The following is a 20,803-nucleotide window of genomic DNA, read 5'->3' on the forward strand; positions in this document are numbered from 1 at the left end:
TTGCTCGGCGTTCCTGCGCGCACCTATTGGTGTGACCTGACCAAAGTGATCACATACTGTGCAAAGTTACTTCTGCACCGTGCACCTTCTCCACTCACTTCCCCTCCTGCTGCCGAGGCTTTCCGTTTCTGTCGAAGAATTTAAAAAAAAAAAATTTGGGGAGTGTCTCATGAGTCTCATTTTCTTACTGCAAAACTTTTTCTTAGTTCTTCCTGTCTTTCAGCTGCATTTTCCATTTCCTTTGCTCCCGGCACCTTCCAATTTCCATTGGAGGTGAACAAAGAAGACAGAGAATCTGAACAGAGGTGGCTAGAGGCTGGAGATGGGTGTGGGTGGGGGCGGAGCATGTGAAACTGAGCAGGAGAGAAAGAAAGGAAACTGGGCTTTGCAGAAAATGACAAGTAAAGTAAAACCAGATTGGCCTGAGTGGACGTGAGCCGCAGGGGGATTATCCAAATAATTTATATGGCCAGGGAGAGACACCCAGAGAATTCGTCGGGTCTGTGGCAGGGCGGGGAGGGGCCCTTGGAACCCGATTGAGAACGTGCTGGAGGAGCCAAAAAGCGGGGGTCAGGACCTGGTCAGCACAGAGGCCTGGCTGCAACAGGGCGCAAAGGCCTTGAATTTGAAAACGACCGGGATGGGGGGATGCCGGGGTCAGCTCAGGTTCAACCGCCAGGTGGGAGCTCCCAGGAGAGCATGGGGAGTGTGCCTCTCTTCTGGGGACCGTAGCCCTGGGGTCCTCCCCTCTCGGTCCTCTCCTGCTCCAGGCGGGCTCATCCCTCACAGTCACTGTGATGGCCTCACCCCACACGAGTGACCGAAGCTGGGCAACGACCATCAGCCTGGGGCCAATGCGGCGATCGTGGGGACAGAGGCACTGCCCTTAGTGCCGCCCTACTGGGAAGTGGGCCCATGCTGCAGCCCGCCCTTGTCGCCCCATTTGGGAAGCCCCCGCCTGGGACAAATCCCCCCAGAAGGAGGCAGAGCCGCAAGAGGGAGGATTCTGACCCAGCTGTGCCTGGACGTGTCAGTACACGGTTGACGCAGTGATGCGACGTGGGCTTTAGAATCAGCAGGAGTTGGGCCTGAACCAGACCTCCCCCTGCCCAACCCCCACCGTCACTCCCCCCGCCCCACCTGCAGCCTCCGTTCCTCCTTACATAGAATGAGGATGGGGACTTCCCTGGTGTCCAGTGGTAAAGCATCTGCCTTCCAATGCAGGGGACGCGGGTTCAATCCCTGGTCAGGGAACTAAGATCCCACATGCCTTGGGGCAACCAAGCCCACTCGCCTCAACTACTGAGCCCGAGCGCCTCAACTAGAGAGCCTGTGTGCCGCAAACTACAGAGCCCACGTTCCCTGGAGCCTACGCACCTCAACTAGAGAAGAGAAAACCCACACGTCACCACTAGAGAGAAGCCCACGCGCCGCAACGAAAGAGCCCACGTGCCACAACTAAGACCCGACGCAGGCAAAAATAAATAAATAAATAAATAAATAATAAAATAAATCTTTAAAAAAAAAGAAAAGAATGAGGCTGCTCATACCCTCCAGAGCGGCATCTGTCTGTGCCGTGCTGTTGTTCATCCAGCCAGGGGCTCTTTTGAAAGGGGGTGTTTGCATGTCTGTCTGTCCAGCATACCTTCCCCCTTCTAGAAACGGCGCCACGATTTCCCCTGGACCAACACGTCCCTGGGCGTGTGATCTTGGTGAGGATCTTGGTCAGGGTGCTGGGTGTTCCGCCGACGAAGGGCAGGGTGACTCCAAGCTCAGCCACCAGTCCTCTTCCCCTGGGGCTCTGAATTCGTTTGTCAAACGTATCTTAACCATACACATACAAAAGTCCAAAGTAACCTTCGAAGTTTTTCACATTTTATGACTTAAAGGAAAACGAACTTGTTATAGAGATACTGTAACCGAGAAGGACCCTATGGGGCCTTCCCGGGACAGACCCCTCCCCTAGATCCTCTGCTATACCTCCTCTCTGAAGTACCCAGATAATAGTATCTCATGCATATTTCCTGAGTTTTTCAGATGCTAAAAACCACCACTAAATGAGGAAGAAATTAACTAACTGATGATCCTGAGCACATAGGCCCGGGACCTCCCGGAGCCATCAACCAATCAGAAAATTGTGCACAAGCTGATCACATCCCCTGGGACGCCCCTCCCTTACCTGACCTTTAAACATGCTGTGCTGAAACTCTTCAGGGAGTTTGGGGTTTTTTGAGGGGCACGAGCCACCTGTCTCCTTGCCTGGCCCTGCAATAAACCTTTTTCTGCTCCAAACTCCGACATTTTGGTACCGTTTGGCCTCATTGTCCGTCGGGCACATGAACTTGCATTCGGTAACAATGTCTGTAAGACCCATGACTACACATAAAAATTATATAGGAAGAGTATAGATTCGATAGGAACTCATCTACGTCCAAATCTGTTTTTCTCAAAATGACTAGTATATTCACACAACTATTAGCCAACCAATTAAAAGTTCAGGAACTATTATTCTTTATTCAATCTTTCAAAATTGCTGCGTAAAATTTTAAAAAAATTAATACAAACCGTATTAAACCTGAAAGGACAATTTTAGTCGCTCCTTGGGAATTTGGGCTTGGAACAGACCAACAAAGGCAGAAAAAAAGTTGGCACGCTAAGTAAATAAATGCATAAACCTCTGCTCCCCAGATCCCTGAGCTGGCCTGGTCCCTGTGCTTTTAAAGATGTGGTTAGGGGCTTCCCTGATGGCCCAGTGGTAAAGAGTCCACCTTACAATGCAGGGGACGTGGGTTTGATCCCTGGTCAGGGAACTAAGATCCCACATGTTGAGGGGCAACTAAGCCCACGCGCCACAACTACTGAGCTCACGAGCCTCAGCTACAGCCCACATGCTGCAAACCACAGAGCTCAAACGCCCTGGAGCCTGCACGCCACAACTACAGAGAGAAAAACCCGCATGCCACAACTAGAGAGAAGCCCGCGCGCCAAACGATCCCACGTGCCACAACTTAGACCCGACGCAGCCAAAAATAAATAAATAAATAAATAAATAATAAATCTTAAAAAAAAAAAAAAAAAGATCTGGTTAACATCCAACTTTCCCTTCTCTTCTTTGAGGTAATCTTATACTTCCAAGAAGGTGCTTTGGTTTGCGTCGGCCAGAGGTGGGGTCCCTATCCACTTGCCTTTGGCAAGCCCTACATGAGAAGCAACCCTGACGGATACTGTGAGAGCCATTCCAGGCATGTAGGCTGTGCTCAGGAAACACGGGCTCCTTCTCACCTGTGAGATGAGGAAAGAGACCCCTGGAAACTCTGAGCCACGGTGTGCGTGAAGCACCTCACAGGGCCTGGCACAGGGAAAAAGGGCTCTCATGCCGTGCTGCAGCCATTGGTCCATCAGAGTTGGGGCGGGTCAGGCTGGGCCTCAGTTGCTGTCCAGTCCCTCTGCCTGACTCGTTTATACCTTTAACTTTACATTCATTATTCATCCACCAGTTTACCGAGCACCTGCGGCGTCCAGTAGGAGTGATCCCGCCCTCGTGCAGTTTACATCCTCACTGGGGCGATGGGTTAGTGAACGAGACGACTGCACATATGGGAGGAAGTGGACCGAGGGCCGGCCTGGAGAGGACCTGGGCTTGGGGGCTGTGTCTGGCGTCCCCAGGTTCTGTGGTTCCCTAGGACAACTCCCAGGACTCGGCGTATAGTCATATGCACGGCTAAGACCTATCACGGCGAAAGGATGCAAGCAACGTCAGCAGAGGCAGAGGTAGTGTCTGGAGGAGACCAAGTTTCCAGAGTCCTCTCTGGTGGCGTCACAAGGGATGCCCTGAAATCCAGCAACGAGCTGTGACAACACGTGTGGAGTGCAGCCCACCAGGGTTGCCCATAGGAGACTCGGTGCCCAAGCTTCTCAGTGGGGGCTGGTCACGCAGGCACCCTCCGCCCATTGCAAATTCCCGACTCTCAGAGGCAGAACAGAAAAAGTTGAAAAAACACCAGATGGAATCCGGCAGCCAGCCCCCACAAGTAAAATAGAAGTGGAAGGAAACTTCCCAAACCTGTAGAGTATCCACCCAGCACTGGTGAGGGTTCCCACCAGTGAGGCTTTAATGAGATGGTGCGTGTACAGCCCTTGGCAGGACGCTGGGACCCGCCTCCCTGCCCACCTGCCTTGCAGCCCTCCACCACTGGCAACACCCCCAGACAGCCTCCTGCTCGTCCCTACTCCCCACTTTCCCCTCCCCTCCTCCTCCTGTAGCAGCTGGACATCAGCCAGGTCACTGCCCCGTCTCACTCTGAGCGAGCACCAGCGAGGCTCCCGGGCTCCGGACGCCCGGCCACCATCCTTCCTCCGTTCCTTCCAGGCCTCCTCACCTCGGAGACTCTCTCCTCTACCCCACTCTGCTTTTCCCCTCTGAGTGCAGTGTACGTTTTCTTAGCTCACTGTTTCTGCCTTCCAGCCCCTGGAATGTAACCCCCCAGGGAGGCCCTCAAGTTCAGAGTTTTGTCCCCAGTGACATAGCCGGTCGGCATCACCAGCTTTAAGGTGAACATCACTCTGCCCGTCCCCACCGCCAGCCTCGGCCGTTCTCCGTGCCTCGTCCGCTTCTCTGCTGACCCCGTGACCCACTCTCCGGAGTGACAGGAGGAAAGGGCCCCGACCCCAGCTCAGGCTCACCTGACCCCTCGGCGGAGTCGTCGAATTCCACCTGGAAGAGGTATCCGGTGTTCCAGACGTAGAGGCAGGCGGCCGAGTCGTAGGAGACCCTGAGGGGCTTTAGCCGGGGGTCGTAGACGCTGTCCTTCCAGCGGATGTTGATGGGGGACTGCCGGGCGCCCCCTGGCACGGAGGCCGGGCCCTTCCAGAAGGCGTGCACTGGGGGCAGAGAGAGGGAAGAGGAGACCCTGATGGTGCGTGGGCGCCGTTGCAGCCTCAGAGGGGGAGGCAGAAACCTGCAAACGCGGTGCCAGAGGAGCCAGCACTGGGGAACCCGGCCCAGCGTGGAGCCTGGGGCCACCAGACCCTCCGCCTCTTAACGCCGCCCCCGGTGGGCGGGGCCCTCGCGTCACCTCCTCCGCGGACCACGCCCAGGAACCGATTCCTTCCCGCCGGGAACGCAGCTCAGCTGGCTTTGGCCTTGCGCTGCGCCGAGCTGGTTCTGATCTGTGGTCATTGTCACAGCATGGTCACAGGGAGTCATGCCTGGGGGTCCAGCCCAGCCCCGGCGAGGCAGGCGGTGGAGGACTGTGGACTGGGGGGCTGCTACAGGTCTCGGAGAGGAGGAAACCAAAGCCCCAGGATCCACAGCAGACCCTGCCTGGAAGGGTCTGGAATAGAAGCCTTGTCGCTCCCAACCCCCGATCTTCCAGTTACCCAGCACTCAAGGTGGGGTCCGCGGACCAGCAGCCCCCCGGGGGCCTGCTAGAAATGCAGAACCTCAGGCCCCACCCAGACCCCTTGCAAGTTTCAAACCATAGAGAAGGGTCTGCACTCATGTAGAAAGACCCGCGCACCCCGATTCCCAGAGGCAGCTGCCTCTGGCTGGTTTAGAGCACAGCCTTCTGGCGCTTTCCTCCAAGCTCACAGAAACATACAGAGAGTTTTCAAAAAAAAGCAAAAGTACTGCTCAGTACAAAGTGGGTCTTCACCTCGGTTTTCTTCACTTAACTGTGGACGTCTTCACAACTGTCTCTCAGCACCTGTCCCCTCCTTTATACTCCGTGACCATGAAGAGCATCAGGCCATGTGGACCGGAGTCCTGGCCCCACCACTCTGTGGCTGTGTGCCCCTTGGCAAGTTTCTTAACCTCTCTGAGCCTCAGTTACATCACCTGTAAAAGGCAGATCACAATGGTACTTATCACACAGCACTGGTGGGAGCATGAAACGAGAGGCTTAGAACAGCGGAAAGACGGGGATTTTGGCATCAGCCTCAGGTGTGGACCAACGGATTAATTGGGAAGAGATAAGAGTGTTTGCCGAGAGCCCGGTGTGTGCCAGGCTTTGTGCTCACGTCGTTTCATCTTCAGGTGCCCCTGTGTGGCATTTCATCACCCCATTTTACAGACGAGGAGACTGAGGCTTGGGGAAGTGAAGCAACCCACCAGCTCTCACCTCTGACAAAAGTCACCAGTGCACACCCCCCTGGAGACTGGCTCCGAAGCCCAGGCTCTTCCAACCACCGAAACCTGGCAAGTGTGGAATACTGACGTCAGAGGTGAACTTAGCTGTCCATGCAGCCCCTGTATCTGACAGAGGAAGAATCTGAGGCCCAGAGAGAGGGCGGGATGAGTCCAAGGGCACAGAGCACAAAGGACACCACCACCGGGACAAGGCTGACACAGGGCAGTCTCTGGACGGAGCTGGCTGCCGACCTAGTTACCATGTTTGCTGAGATGCTCTCTGCTGGTGTTTGGAGCCCTAATGACTGGCAGCATGGCTTGTTCCATGGGGGCTGTAATAACAGCTCGTCCTGGGGGGGCCCTTGCTACCTGCCTTGCTCCGAGCATCTCGCCTTCCTGATGGCCCTGTGAATCTGAGGTTAAGGACTGGCCCACGTCTCCCATGGGAAAGACAATGTGGAAATCTGAAGCCAAGCTGTCTGGCTCCGGACCGTCTCCCATTTTGAAAGACACCATAAAATGAGACAAACATCAAATTGCATCTGGGGAAACTGGAGGCTCTACTTACAAGCATCATTCCTCTTTCTCTGTACACAGGGACCCTGAGAGCACCATCGCTCCAGCCTCAGTGGGTGACTGCGGAGGGTCCCCCACATCTGCTTGACCAGGACGGAGAGACCTGAGGATTTCGGATGACTCCTGCCTGACCCCAGGAGCCTGAGCATTTGCTTCTGTTCCCCGGGGACCCAATAACCAGAGGGAGGTTTTCCCCACTATCTGCCCTCACTTCAATCTAGACAACCGAGGAGTGGGGTGGACACACCTCTTCTGTAAAAACTCATCCAAAGCCCTGATGGTTAAATTTCAACCCGGCTTCTTGGATTACATGGGGTTTGGCTTAGGGGTGGGTGCACTGGGACAAGGGCCCTCGCTGTGGCCAGTCCCTCGGGTCACTGTGCTTTGACCTGGTAAACAGCAGAGTGAGGGAGGGTACCAGGGAGTGAGGGGAGCTTGCAGAGAGCTTGCTGCCAGGCCAGGGAGCAGACAGGAGCAAACAGACCAGAGCAAAGTCCCTGATCTTGGGCGTGACCCTGGCTCAGGGCTGCGCAGCCCTCCAGCCTTGGGGCACTCAAGACCAGGCACGGAGCCACACTGTGTGTACCTACAGGGGAGCAAGTGGCTCTTCTGCCAAGGGCTCCTGGGAAGCAGCCGTCACCTCTCCACAAAACAGACACCATCTGATAGGAATTCGTTCTGCCCAAAGTAGGGTGTCCTGGTTGGCCCGGGATACTCCTAGGCTTTGCCGCCTGCCTCAGCATTAATATGAATGTGCCCCTTTCGTGCACAAAATATCCACATTTGGACCATAAATTAGATGGTCACCTTAGCTACACAGCTTGTAATATTTGCAGATGCCAGATAACAAAACACTTGCTTTGGACTATACAGCAGTTTATTCCCCCAGAGACTTTCTACCTGTGAAATGGAGACATCAGTGTTCGGATGGAAAGGTGTGTAAATTTGGGGGCGGGGAGGTTGAAAGTATAAGCATCAAGGGAGTAGGGGTAGCATAATTGATCCTGGAATCCTGGATTCTTAGATCTGGAAACCCCACAGGACAGGGGTCCTGAACACTGAGCCTACTTGTGGGCTCTCGAGGGCCCGAGAATCCCATTGATCGGACGCACAGTTTGGTCTGCAACTTCCTTCCAATTCTCTGATGGGCCTGTGAGTTTGATTGCCTGGGTTGCAAGCCACAAAAACCAACTCTGAAATATATACGCTTTTCTTCCCATGGAGTCATTTTAGAAATGTACCAGCCCTTGGGTGGCTTCATTCATTCATTCATTCATTCTTTCATTCACTGACTTTTGCCTCGGTTTCCTCATCTGTAAAGTAGGGAACTACTAGCACGTACTCTGTTATGTTGTCGTGTTCATTATCAGTTGTAATGAACTGATGCAAAGAAAGCGCTTAGATGGTACCACTTCCATTACCCCCTGCAGAGCGCCAAGTTGCAGGTGCTGGCTGAGCCCTGAAGGAGAATGTCCTGGCATCACAAGTCCATCAGCTGACACCCCAAGGACCCCCTTGGCTCTTAGGGGTGTGTCCTCAGCACTGTCGGCTGGCTGCCCTGCTGCCTTCAGCTTCCTTACTTTAGGTAGACCACCTCACTGGCTGTCTCTGTGGGTCTGGGGTCTCCCTGCTCCCTGCAGCCACATGGCAGGGCCCTGCTTCACTTAGAAAGTGCCACCAACCCAGCTCGTCCCAGACATCCTCATGGCTGGCTCAGACATCAATTCAATTGCTGTTACAGTAGGAGCTGAACTCTCTGCCGTTAAAAAAAATATAAGGGCTTCCCTGGTGGCACAGTGGTTAAGAATCTGCCTGCCAACGCAGGGTACACGGGTTCGAGCCCTGGTCCGGGAAGATCCCACATGCCGCGGAGCAACTAAGCCCGTGCACCACAACTACTGAGTCTGCACTCTAGAGCCCGTGAGCCACAACTACTGAGCCCACGTGCCACAACTACTGAAGCCCACGTGCCTAGAGCCCGTGCTCCGCAACAAGAGAAGCCACCGCAATGAGAAGCCCGCGCACCACAAGGAAGAGTAGCCCCCGCTCGCAGCAACTAGAGAAAGCCCGTGCGCAGCAACAAAGATGCAACGCAGCCAAAAATAAATAAATAAAATTAAAAAACAAACAAACAAACAAAAACCATATAAAAGCCGTATACATGCGTGTTATGGAAAACATTTCAAGGGCTTCAAAAGTGAAAATTCTGTCTTTCCTAGAGTGAACTGCTGATAGCAGTTTCTTGTAGAAAATACACATATATATGGTTATCAATAATGGTCACGAATAATTTTCTCCATCAGTGTATATAGCTTTTTTTTTAACACAGTATTTCATTAAGAGACATACCATAATTTATCAAATCACTCCCCCTACAGATGGACTTTTTTTTGTCTTATAAATAACACTGCACTGAACATCTCTGCATGGAATTCCTGGGCTTGATGTCTGTGGGTCGAAGGAGAAATGCACGGACGCTGCCAATGCATGCGTTGCTGCTTGCCCAAGAGATTGTGCTACGTCCTGCTCTCACCCACTCACCTTATATTGTGAGCCACAGAGCCTCATTTCATCCAACTCAATATCTTCTAATTTTTGACTGTCTCCTTTTGCCCATACAACACTCAGTAATTAGTGAGCTTCACATGACCTGCAATTCTCTTCGGGAACTGCAAGTTCCTCATGTGGATTTGTGAAGGTGAATTTTGTGTCAGCTTGGCTGCACCGTGGTGCCCAGATACTGGGTCAAACGTTATTCTGGATGTTTCAGGATAGGTGCTTTTTTTTGGATGTGATTAACACGGAAATCGGTGGACTTTGAGTAAAGTAGATTACCTGCCGTAATGCATGGTCCTCGTCCAATCAGTTGAAAGATTTAACAGAACAAAGACTGATTCCCCCTGGGCAAGCAGGCATTCTGCCTTTGGGCCCCGAACCACTCTCCTGGGTCCCCAGCTCGCTGACCCACCCCATCAGATTTTGGACTTGCTAGGCCTCCCCAGTCACATCCATCAAAGGGCAGGAAGAAAAGACTGGAATTTCTATTTTTATTTCCTCTCTCACCTTTTATAATTTCTATTTTTCACATGTTTCATAGAGTACACAGTACATTAGTATCTGATACACGGACCTAATTCATACATAAATACACATGCGTCGGAGGGGCAGACTCAAAATCTTTTTGCTGAAATGAGTGTGTGATCAAAAAAGTTTGGAGCCCACCTTTCTATAAGACCCTTCAAATTTCTTGGCATTACTCTTTTCAAATAATGCTTTATTCTTCTTTTTTTCTTTCTATTTTCTTTTTGGCTGCACCACACAGCATGTGGGATCTTAGTCCCCAGACCAGGGATCGATCGAACCCACGCCCCTTGCAGTGGGAGTGCGGAGTCTTAACCACTGGACCACCAGGGAACTCCCAGTGCTTTATTCTTATATGATAGAAATTCAAATTCACTCCTAAATGCAACCAAATGCTCTCCAAAGTACTTTAAGATCCCAAAAGATACATACGCTATTCATAAAAAAATTCTATTCTAGTAAGAAAAAAAAAAAATAAAGAAAAAGAAAGAAAGGAGGAAAGAAGGAAAGAAAGAAAGAAAGAAAAACTCACACTGGGCAAAAATCTTGAAAATGCACGGAAGTTTCTACATGTGTTATTCACAGTAATTTCTTTGGCTCCTCCACTGGATTTTTTATACCATGATTTTCGGCATACACTTTTATTGATTTTATGGATCTGCTGATTCCCGATCTGAAGAGCCTGAGGGGTTGCTTTGTAGCTGAAATTTTGTCTTTACATGGACGTCAAACCAGCAGTGCTGTCCTGACGGTCATCACCTGCCTGGGTTCACTGCACTGCGTCCTGGGACAAATGAAAAGCAATGAATCAGGGCTGCCTGGGAGCCCAAGGGAATCGGTTCCTCCTCCTGCCCTGAGACGCACTCAGCCTCTTTTTCTGGGAAGTGTGACTCAACAGCTGCTGGGAGAAAAGAGCCTCTGCTCCGCTAGACAGACGCCAGTGTCAACGTCACAGCTCACGCTCCGATGCTCCTCTGGGTCTCACAAGAGCCCAGGGAGGCTTGTGTTGGGGCAAATGCTGTGATGTCTGCCCCACGCCTGGTCCCTCTCCTTTGGTAACGGCACCTGAGTTTTCCCTGGGACACTCCCTCTCCCCAACCAGCCAACCGCCCCCCCCTCCCCCACCATGTACCTGAGGCTTGGCCAATTGGAGGGAAAGTGGTTCACAGGGAACCTGAGCTGGCCAGTGTTAGCCCTGGGAATTGCTGCGGTTACGGGGAGAGAAGCACTGACTCTCCCTGGGGATTATGAAACTGCTCACATATGCACTATTTGCAGTTGCTGGGAACACTTTTTGAGATCCTGCCCAAGAATGGAGAGAAAATTGAGCCCAGAGCTGGGAGGGGTGGGGAGGGAGAGACAGAGACAGAAAGAGACAGACACAGACACATGCAGAGAAAATGACACTGCTTCAGCCAAGCAATTCCTGTTCCTATACCCTGAAGTCCACTTCCAAACTTTTCACTTATGTGAATCAGTAAGTTCCTTTTATTAAGTTCATTTAATTTTTTTTTTCTGTATTCCAAAGGGTCCTACCTTAGTTTCCATCTTACAGATGATGTAACCAAAGCTGAGAGCAGTGACATGACTAAGTCCCCTTGCTAGGAAGTGGCAGAGGCAGTGCTCAAATGGTGATGGAACAACTGGATGTCTACATGAAAAAAAAAGTCAGTCTAGACACAGACCTTATACCTGTCATAAAAATTAACTCAAGGGGCTTCCCTGGTGGCGCAGTGGTTGAGAATCTGCCTGCTAATGCAGGGGACCTGGGTTCGAGCCCTGGTCTGGGAAGATCCCACATGCCGCAGAGCAACTAGGCCCGTGAGCCACAAATACTGAGCCTGCGCGTCTGGAGCCTGTGCTCCGCAACGGGAGAGGCCGCGACAGTGAGAGGCCCGCGCACCGCAATGAAGAGTGGCCCCCGCTTGCCGCAACTAAAGAGGGCCCTCGCACAGAAATGAAGACCCAACACAGCCATAAATAAATAAATAAATAAAGTAGGTAACAGTAGCTTTAAAAAAAAAAAAAATTAACTCAAAATGGACCACAGACCTAAATGCAAATTCAAAACCGTAAAATTCCTAGAAGACAACATAGGAGAAAACCTAGATGACCTTTGGCTTGCCAATGACTTTTTAGATACAACATCAAAGACATGATCCATGAAAGAAATAATTGATAAACAGGACTCCAATAAAATTTAAAACTTTTACTCTGTGAAAAACATTGTCAAGAAAAGGAGAAGACAAGTCATAGAAGGAGAAAATATTTGCAAAAGACGCACCGGATAAAGAACTGTTATCCAAAATATACAAAGAACCCTTAAACTCAACACTAAGAAAACAAACAACATGATTTAAAAATGGGCCAAAGACCTGAACAGACCCCTCACCAAAGACAGACAGACGGCAAACAAGCATCTGCAAAGATGCTCCACTTCCTGTGTCATCAGGGAACAATGAGACAACAATGCGATTCCACTACACACCTATTAGAATGGCCCAAATCCAGAAACTGACGACACCAGACGCTGGTGAGGGCGTGAGGAAACAGGAACTCTCATTCATTGCTGGTCAGAATGCAAAGTGGTGCAGCCACTTTGGAAGACGGTTGGGCAGTTTCTTACAAAACTAACCATCCTCTTATCGTATGAGCTAGCAGTTGGGCCCCTTGGGATTTACTCAAAGGGTTTGAAAACTTATGTCCACATACTAACCTGCACATGGGTGTTTACAGCAGCTTTATTCATAACTACTGAAACTTGGAAGCAACCAAGATGCCCTTCAGTAGGTGAAGGGATGAATAAACTGTGAAATAAACATCCAGGCAGTGGAATATTATTCAGTGTTTAAAAGAAATGATCCGTTGAGCCATGAAAAGACACGGAGGAATCTTAAATGCATATGGCTAAGTGACAGAAGCCAATCTGAAAAGGCTACAGACTGTATGATTCCAAGTCTGTGACATTCTGGAAAAGGCAAAACTATGGAGACAGTGAAAAGATCAGTGGTGGCCAGGGGTTGGGGGGAGGGAGGGGTGGCCAGGTGGAGCGCAGGATTTTTAGGGCAGTGAAACTACTCTGCAGGAGACTATAAAGGTGCATACACGTCATTACACATTTGTCCAAACCCACAGAATGTTCAACACCAAGAGTGAGTCCTAATGTAGACTTTGGACCGGGGTGATGGTGGCGTGTCAGTGCAGGGTCATCGGTTGTAACAAATGCACCACTCTGGGTCGAGAGGTGATGTTGATGCGGGGTAAGTTGGGGAGGTGCCAGAGGGTATGTGGGAAATCTATACTTTTTTGCTCAATTTTGCTGTGAACTGAAAACTTGTCTAAAAAATAAAATTTAGTAATTAAAAAAAAAAAAGGGAGCAAAATGCTGACACACGCTACAACATGGATAAACCTTGAAAACACATCACACTAAGGGGAGGAAGCCAGTCACAAAAGGCCACATATCGTGTGATGCCACGGATGCGAAATGAAATGTTCAGAACAGGCACATATGCAGACAGACAGTTGCCAGGAGCTGGGGGGAGGGGGGAGGAAGGAAGGGCAATGACGGGTAAAGGGTGATGAAAACGTTAGGGAACGAGGCAGTGCTGGTTGCACAACATCGTGAATGCACCTGGTGCCACTGAATTGTGCACCTTAAAATGGTTAATGGTTAATTCTACACTAGGTGAATTTTTACTGATGGCACTTCCTTAAAATTCTCCATGGCCCAGAACGTGCGGCAGTGGTCTGTCCTGGCCTGGGTGGAATCCCCGCCAGCAGCGGTGGGGCTACAGGGGGTCCTGGCTCCTGCGCCTTCCCACTCCCCCTGAATCATCCTCTGAGCTCTGTCCCCAGGACTCCGGTTCACCCCCAAACCAGGTCTCTTCCAGGTGTCCGGGATGGGGGAGGAGCTACACGAGAGGTCCCCTGGGGGGACCAGGCACAAAGAGGCACTGTTCAGTGCAGGCTCAGGGAACAGCATATCCGTCCACCCAGTCTCACATCGGCAGGCCCAGGAGGCATCCGGAGGCCCCCCTCCCTCACCCCTGTCCCAGGATCGGATTCGTGCTCCTGTCCCGTTGACGTCACCCCTTGGAATCTCCTGATTCGGTCCCCCCGCCTCTCCGTCTCCACTGTGACCACCCTGGTTCAGGTCTCCACCGTCTCTTGCCTGAACCCCTACCACAGCCTCGACTGCTCTCCCCAAGTCCACTCAGGACCCCTCCTCCCCATCCCCAACTCATTTTCCAACACTCCCGCCAGAGTGAGTTTTGAAAATGCAAATCTCATCATATCCACCCTTGCCCCACACCTTGTAAAAGCTTCCCGTTATTGTAGGATGGAAAGAAAACTTGTCCCCTGGCCAACAAGGACCCGCATATCCCACATCCTAAGTACCTTTCCCACCATAGCTCACGACCTTCCTCCTCAAAGCTCTAGTACTGCCATGGCTGTGTGACCCTGGGTGCGTTGCTTAACCTCTCTGAAATTCATGTTCTTCACAATGAAAAGGGATTATAAGATGTGCCTGGCCAAGGCAAGGTAATTCAACACACGGTAATATGATCATTTCCTGAGTTAGACCCTCCGCTAAATCCTTTACAAACTCTGCTTCATCGAATCCTCCCAATATCCTCATGAGCTCTGAGTCTGAAACGCCAGTTCCCAGAGGAGACGGCCAACTTGCCACAGGGAGCTTGGACTCCAAGCCCACGTCAGGCCTGCTCTCACAGCCCTGGTCTATGGAGTTATACTGTTTTCTAGGCTTTTCCTGGGCAACTGAGGGCTTCACAAATAACTCACTGTTCTCCATGCTGGTGCATCTTCAGGAACAGGACCTTCTAAGGATTCCAGGGTGTGCCTGAAGTGGGCTCTGCACGGTTTTGAAGAAGGGGCCTTGGAGATCTTTGCAAACGCCTGGTGCACGCACATCCACGTGGTCCCCCATGTCTGGTGCCATCCAGGCCAGGGTGCACCTCCCTCTCTTTCCATAAAGCCCCCAGTGATGTGACTTCAGCCTAGTTAACTCCAGGAACTTGGATTGGATTCTTTATATATATATATTTTTGGCTGCGCTGTGTGGCTCATGGGATCTTAGTTCCCCGACCAGGGATGGAACCCTGGCCCTCAGCAGTGAAAGTGTGGAGTCCTAACCACTGGACCACCGGGGAATTCCCTGGATTGGATTCTTGTAAGGACTGATGGCAAGGAGAAGAGTCCCCTGTGGTAGGGAAGTCAACTTTCATTGGTAGGCAGTTGTCTTCGCTAATTTCTAGCTATTTAATTTTTTTTAAACCATGGTTAATCAGCTGTCAATACTGCACACCTTCGTCTATTTGAGCTTCCTGGGCAGCAAAGTGAAAAGTAAATAAACCTGAAACATCAAAAACAGAAAAGAGAAGTCAAGCACTCCAGCCTAAGCACAACTGTCATTTTGATCAGCTTAAAAATGACTTCGGATGACTTAGCAGTGGCCTGGAAAGGAAGGAGCAGGCAAACCCATGCCTGGAAGGGAGCTGCAGATGAGGACTTGGTGATATTCTGAAATAGTGTGAAAAATATCACCCTACGTTCATCTGCTTTCTAGTCAGATATTCATGAACCCTTGTCAAGAATTTTAGAGTTATGTGTTCAGACTGGTTGTAATTGAGACAGAGGTGGGGCTAGAAAGCACGGCTCTCCCGGGACTTTTGTGGCTGGCTTCAGAAACCCTTTTCCCACTGCAAACGGACTCTGGACTCCAGACCCAGGTGCTTTGGCTTCCAGACCCCGCTTTCATCTCTTCCCAGCTATGTAACCTTGCTGAGCAATGTTTCCAATCTCTTTGAACTCTTCCTCACCTCTGAACAGGACAGATCTCATTTCATTATCAGGATCTTCCCAGCGCTGACCTTTTGTGGTTCTTTGGAATTTCTTTAGGGCACTTTTCCTGCAGAGGAATCCAGTGACCAGTCTCAGGAGACCCCCGAGGGCTATTTCTTGAAGAGCCCCTAACGCAACAAGGTTGCCCAAGGCCGCACAGCTGGTTACTGCCCTGAGTACAGTGTTATTATTGGCGAAAGAGAAGTGGGCAGGAAACTAACGGTACAGCGTTTTCCTTTCCGAATGAAAATAGCTCCACCGTTTCGTGTTTGGAGGATCAAATGAATTTTAGCTCGTTGTAAACAACTCAGAAAACAGAGGCGAGTATAAAGAAGAAAAATGAAAAAGCAGTGGTAATCCCAGCAATACCAGTAAGCAGGAATAACATTTCTGGGAACTGGCTATAGTTTGGGAATTTTTTTCCTACGAGTACCCACAAACGCACTTTTATGCTCTATAAATACAGCCAAATTCATACTATGTTTTTCATATATAATAGTCCCTATATTATACACGATACATAACTAACATCAATTACATATAAAATATACATCACGTGTAATTAATATATATTTTTCCAGGACTGTGCCCTCGAGCCTGTGACGGCCCTAGGGACCCCTGAGCACCCGCTGTTACTCGGGGGAACACGGCCAGAGCAGTAGCTGGAGCCTCGCCGGGAGCAGCCGACCGCGGCATCTGAACTACAAGTCCCACCATTCCATGCAAGGGCGCAGTCGGGCGACCGGAGGGCGGAGGGACCACAAGTACCGGCAGGCTTGGTGCAGACGCAGGAACCACGAGTCCCAGAATGCACTGCTCGAAGCTCGCGCAGGGCCCTCCGGGATATGTAGTCGTCGGGGAGCTAATTCGTATTCATTAGGCCTCAAAGAAAATGCAAATTCCTCCAACGGTCCAGCGATGCGACTTCTCAGGGGCTAGCGAGGAACCCGAGCGCGCGACGCGGGAAGAAAGAAGCCTAGGGGCCTAAACTGTGGCGCGGGAGCAGGACGCGTGCGCATGCCCGGCGGTCACCAGCGCCAGCGAAGGGAGCGCGGGCGGCCCGGAGCGACAGGCCCCTCCCCTGTGCCCCGCCCCTCGGCCGGCGCGCCCGCCCAGGGAGCCTGCGCAGAAGGTGCAAGGCGGAGGGCCGCGGGGAGGGATTCGCAGCGCCTGCGCAGAGCGGCGGCTTCTCTCGCGAGGACGGACGCCATTATCGCATCTCCTCGACAAACACCACGAGAATTCCGCAGCCCACACGGTAATTGCAGCTCCCGCAGCCGGTCGCGTCTCCACCTCCCCCTTCCCGCGGGGCGAGAGCGAGAGCGAGAGCGAGATCTCCCCTCCTCCCTCCTCCCTGCGCCCTCCTCCGGCCGCCGCGCCCGCGCCGCCGCCCCCGCCCCCCCGACGCGGGGACCGGCCCCGACGGCCCGCCGCCCTGGGCGCCCCCGCGTCAGCCCTGTCAGCCGCCGGCCAGCCGCACCTCAGCGCCCGGCTCCGGCCGCCCCTCCCACCGCCCCGCCGGCGCGGGCCTCCCCTCCGGGACCTGCCCCTCACAAGCGGCGTCCGGCCGCGGGGCGGGCGGGGCGGGGTCGCGCTGCTGCTGCTGCGGTGCAGCCCCTCCGGGCCGAGAGGCCCCGGGAAGCCGGAGGCTGCGGGCGCGGGGACAGCGGCTGCGGAGCGGAAGTGCGGGAGGCGGCAGGTTCACGCGGGGCGGGCCCGAGTGAGGGGGACGGCCGTGGGGACCACTACTCGGTGCTCGGAACGCCTGAACCGCCCGTAACTTTAACTCCGTGGATTCAGCTCCAGTTCTCCTTTGTCTGGCAATTAAAATAAGTGTGTGTTTGTGGGACGTGGGATTCTGTCACCACTGGCGTTGATTTTTAGCAAACGGCTGCCATGTGTGGGTCCTGTGCTGCGGCCGGGCCTGCCGAGCGTTTGCAGCGTTTCTCATCACGGCGGTCCAGTCAGGTGGACAGGGAGGTGACCGAGGCCCACGGAGGGTAAGGGGCTTGCCCGGGACACACAGCCAGGTTTGAACGCGATCTGTCTGAAGTCCGTGTTCTTAAAAAGCTGCACACATACTTGATATTTTAATAAAGAATCGTACCCAGTAAAACGTCAGTGGAAAACTTAAGGTGAGAAGCAACAGCCCCCTGCCCCACTTCTCAGTTCCACTCCTCAAATTCTTTGATATCTTTTTGTTGTTTCTTGAGGAAGTTCTCCGTAGCTCTAAATAATAAGCTGGCATTGTATTGGTTTTATACATTCTTGACTTGCTGGTATGATAGGATGAGTTAGCTTTTCATATCTTATCTCACCTCTTCTATCCCTGCTGAGCAAATACTGCTTCACAGCCAGCTAATCCATTTCCCCTCTATACAGCTTTTTTTTTTTTTTCCTATTGTTTGTGATGGCCTTTCTTTTTCTTTGCACTTTCTGTTCCCATTGATTCTTTACCTCGTTTTAAATTCTCAAGGATGGTGTTGGATCTCTCCGACCTTGCCCTTCCCCAGCCCTCTGTCCTTTTTCTCATCTGGACTGATGACTCTTTAGACCAGCCCAGGTATCATCCTGATGTTTTCTCTTACTCTACATCTGAGTTTCTTCAGGTCTCATGTTTTAATCTTGGCTTTCTTTATTTCAATGAAAACTTTCCGCCAAGGAGCCTTATTCCTTTTGGGTAACTCGTGAGGATCCTCTGTGGTGTTCAGCCATTTCTAGAATGCCAAAACAATGTCGAGTCCCACCATGAATGCTCTTTGACTTTGGGGACGTGTCCTTCAGCTCTGGAATTTGAAATTCTCTTGTGTCATTTGAGAATTTCTTCTGGTCTGCTTTTATGCTTCTGTTTTAGGAGTTCCTGCTAGTTTGATGATGGACATCTTGGATTAACTCTCTGAATCTCCTGTCTTTATCCTCTTCCTGTGTCGTTTTATTCTTGTTGCTGGGATAGGGCTTCCATTTATCTTCCAGTCCTATTTAAAATTTTTTATTTCTACAACGTTTTAAGTTCTAAGGGCTTACTTGTTCTTTTTTTCGTAATAACGTATTGTCTGATGAATGCATTATCTCCTTGACTTTGGGGATACTGTTAAGGATTTTTTCACTTCCCTTGTTCTCTGATTTCTTGTTTCCTCAAGTGCCACTTGTTGTTCTCTTCTTTTTAAAAAGATTGGCTTCTTACTTTGTATGGCAAGTACTCTTCAAATATTGGTAATTGTTGTCTAAGGCAAGAGGAAGCAGGCAGAGAAATCTGAGTCTGTGGGGCTGATTTTTTGTTTTTTTTTGGCCACATTCGCACGGCCTGAGGGATCTTAGTTCCCCAACCAGGAACTGAACCCTGGGCCCACTGTAGTCAAAGCGTGGGGTCCTAACCACTGGAACGCCAGGGAAGTCCCCTGTGGGGCTGATTTTGAAAATGTGCGGGTTTCCCTTCGGGTGTTTGGGAACTTTTTATTGTGCTGGGACCTCAAATGCCAGAAGGCAGATTTTCTCTGGGCCTTTCAGCGTAAGGAAGACCCCTTTGATTTGGGGCTGCTCCACTTGGTGTAGGGAGGGCCGTAGTGCAGCTTTTCTGTATAGGGATCTGACTTCTGTGGGCGGCCACAGCCCTCGCCCTCGACTGAGGAGCCGGGGTATGGGGTCCTCGCCTTCCACAGGCTTAGAGCCCTCCTTTGGTTGTATCCACTCCTGTGTGCTCCAGGTTGCTATTTCCTTTTCCCCCCATTAAATCCTCTTGGTCTGCCAGAAATTTGCAAAATCTCTTGCCTATTGTCTTATATTCTTTCTTGTGGGTTTATTATACCATATTAAAAGTCATTTTAATGGGATGAGCAGAGCTCACCTGTGGGGCCAGTCGCTTTCTGTGAGTAGGTAGTCCAGAGTCTGTTCTCATTGCTCTGCTCTCCTGCCTCCCAGTGGCCTTGGTGATGGTTGCCCACCAGCAGTGGGATGGATGGCCAGATCACGGCCCCCATGGCCGCCTCCGCGTTGCCGTTGTGGGCGGGTGGTGTGCGTTCCTGCTGGCCGTTCTGGCTCCGCAGCCTTGCAGGGTGCCAGGCTCGTCTGGGGAAGGCGAGGCACAGACGGTGTTAGAGCAAGGAGTGTGATTTTAGACTCTGCAGTGAGCTGCTCTCTGTGTCACTGGGCCAAAGTTTAAGGATCACCTCTAGGTAAGCAGTGATTACAGTGCTCAAAGTGTAATCTTCATGCATTTTACTTGATTGTCCTTTGAAAGTTGTGAGTAGTGAAATACGTCAGTTGTGTTTTCCAGGGCCTTGCTAGTGGAGTGGTCCACAGCAAGGACCACAAGCGTCCCCATCACTGGGCTTTTGAGAGAAAAGCAGACTCTCAGGCCCTGTCCAACATACGGAATCCGAATCTGGAGCTTTGTAAACTTTTCCTTTTTAAAAAAATTTATTTTTTGTTTATTTTTGGCTGCTTTGGGTCTTCGTTGCTGTGCGCGGGCTTTCTCTAGTTGGGGCGAGCGGGGGCTGCTCTTCGTTGCAGTGCGTGGGCTTCTCATCATGGTGGCTTCTCTTTTGGCGGATCACGGGCTCTAGGCGCACGGGCTTCAGTAGTTGTGGTGCACGGGCTCAGTAGTTGTGGTGCATGGGCTCAGTAGTTGTGGTGCACAGGCTCAGTAGTTGTGGTGCACGGGCTTAGTTGCTCCGTGGCATGTGGGACTTTCCCGGACCAGGGATCGAACCTGTGTCCCCTGCTTTGGCAGGTGGATTCTTAACCACTGTGCCACCAGGGAGGTTCCAGTAAACTTTTCCTTTTGAAGGAAATTTAGACTTAAAGAAAAATTGCAAAAATAGTTTAGAGAGCTTCCCTCTGCCCGTCACCCACTTCCTTTAATGCTGACGTCTTAGATTATCAAATATTCTTATAAAAATCAGAAAATTAACATCGTCACAGTACTGTTAATTGAACTGCAGACCTTGCTGAACTTCATCAGTTTTCCACTAATGTCTTTTTTCTGTTTCAGGAGCTAATCCAGGATCCCTCTCTGCATTTAGTTGTCATGTCTCCTTAAGTCTCTTCCAATCTGTGATATTTACACAGCCCCAAAGTATCTCTCCCAAGATGTTTATAAATTACAAAGGAAAAATAGTAACTTCACAGTGGAAAAACCTGGCAGATAGCATCTCA

The 20,803-nt window shown here is 51.2% G+C and overlaps 2 protein-coding genes across 6 annotated transcripts in view; one reads left to right on the forward strand and one right to left on the reverse strand.

Annotated features, from left to right (window-relative positions):
• Positions 1-14,702, reverse strand: part of CA5A (carbonic anhydrase 5A) — a 36,865-nt gene extending 22,163 nt beyond the window's left edge. For 2 of the 3 annotated variants that reach the window (XM_059904411.1, XM_059904410.1), the window contains exons 1-2: positions 14,591-14,702; positions 4,684-4,881 (exon numbers count right to left, since the gene is read on the reverse strand). In XM_059904411.1, coding sequence (XP_059760394.1) covers positions 4,684-4,881; positions 14,591-14,600 — 208 coding nt within the window. In that variant the 5' untranslated portion in view covers positions 14,601-14,702. Of the gene's footprint in view, positions 1-4,683; positions 4,882-6,695; positions 6,853-14,590 lie in introns of those variants that run through there. The other variant, XM_059904409.1, reaches the window with a different exon arrangement.
• A 2,113-nt stretch (positions 14,703-16,815) lies between these two features.
• The window catches only part of BANP (BTG3 associated nuclear protein), a 103,083-nt gene continuing 99,095 nt past the window's right edge, over positions 16,816-20,803 (forward strand). For 2 of the 3 annotated variants that reach the window (XM_059904757.1, XM_059904764.1), the window contains exon 1: positions 16,816-16,907. The gene's annotated coding sequence lies outside the window, so the exon portion shown is untranslated. Of the gene's footprint in view, positions 16,908-17,291; positions 17,785-20,803 lie in introns of those variants that run through there. The other variant, XM_059904760.1, reaches the window with a different exon arrangement.

This window comes from Balaenoptera ricei, chromosome 19 (assembly GCF_028023285.1).
Source record: "Balaenoptera ricei isolate mBalRic1 chromosome 19, mBalRic1.hap2, whole genome shotgun sequence".
NCBI lineage: Eukaryota > Metazoa > Chordata > Mammalia > Artiodactyla > Balaenopteridae > Balaenoptera > Balaenoptera ricei.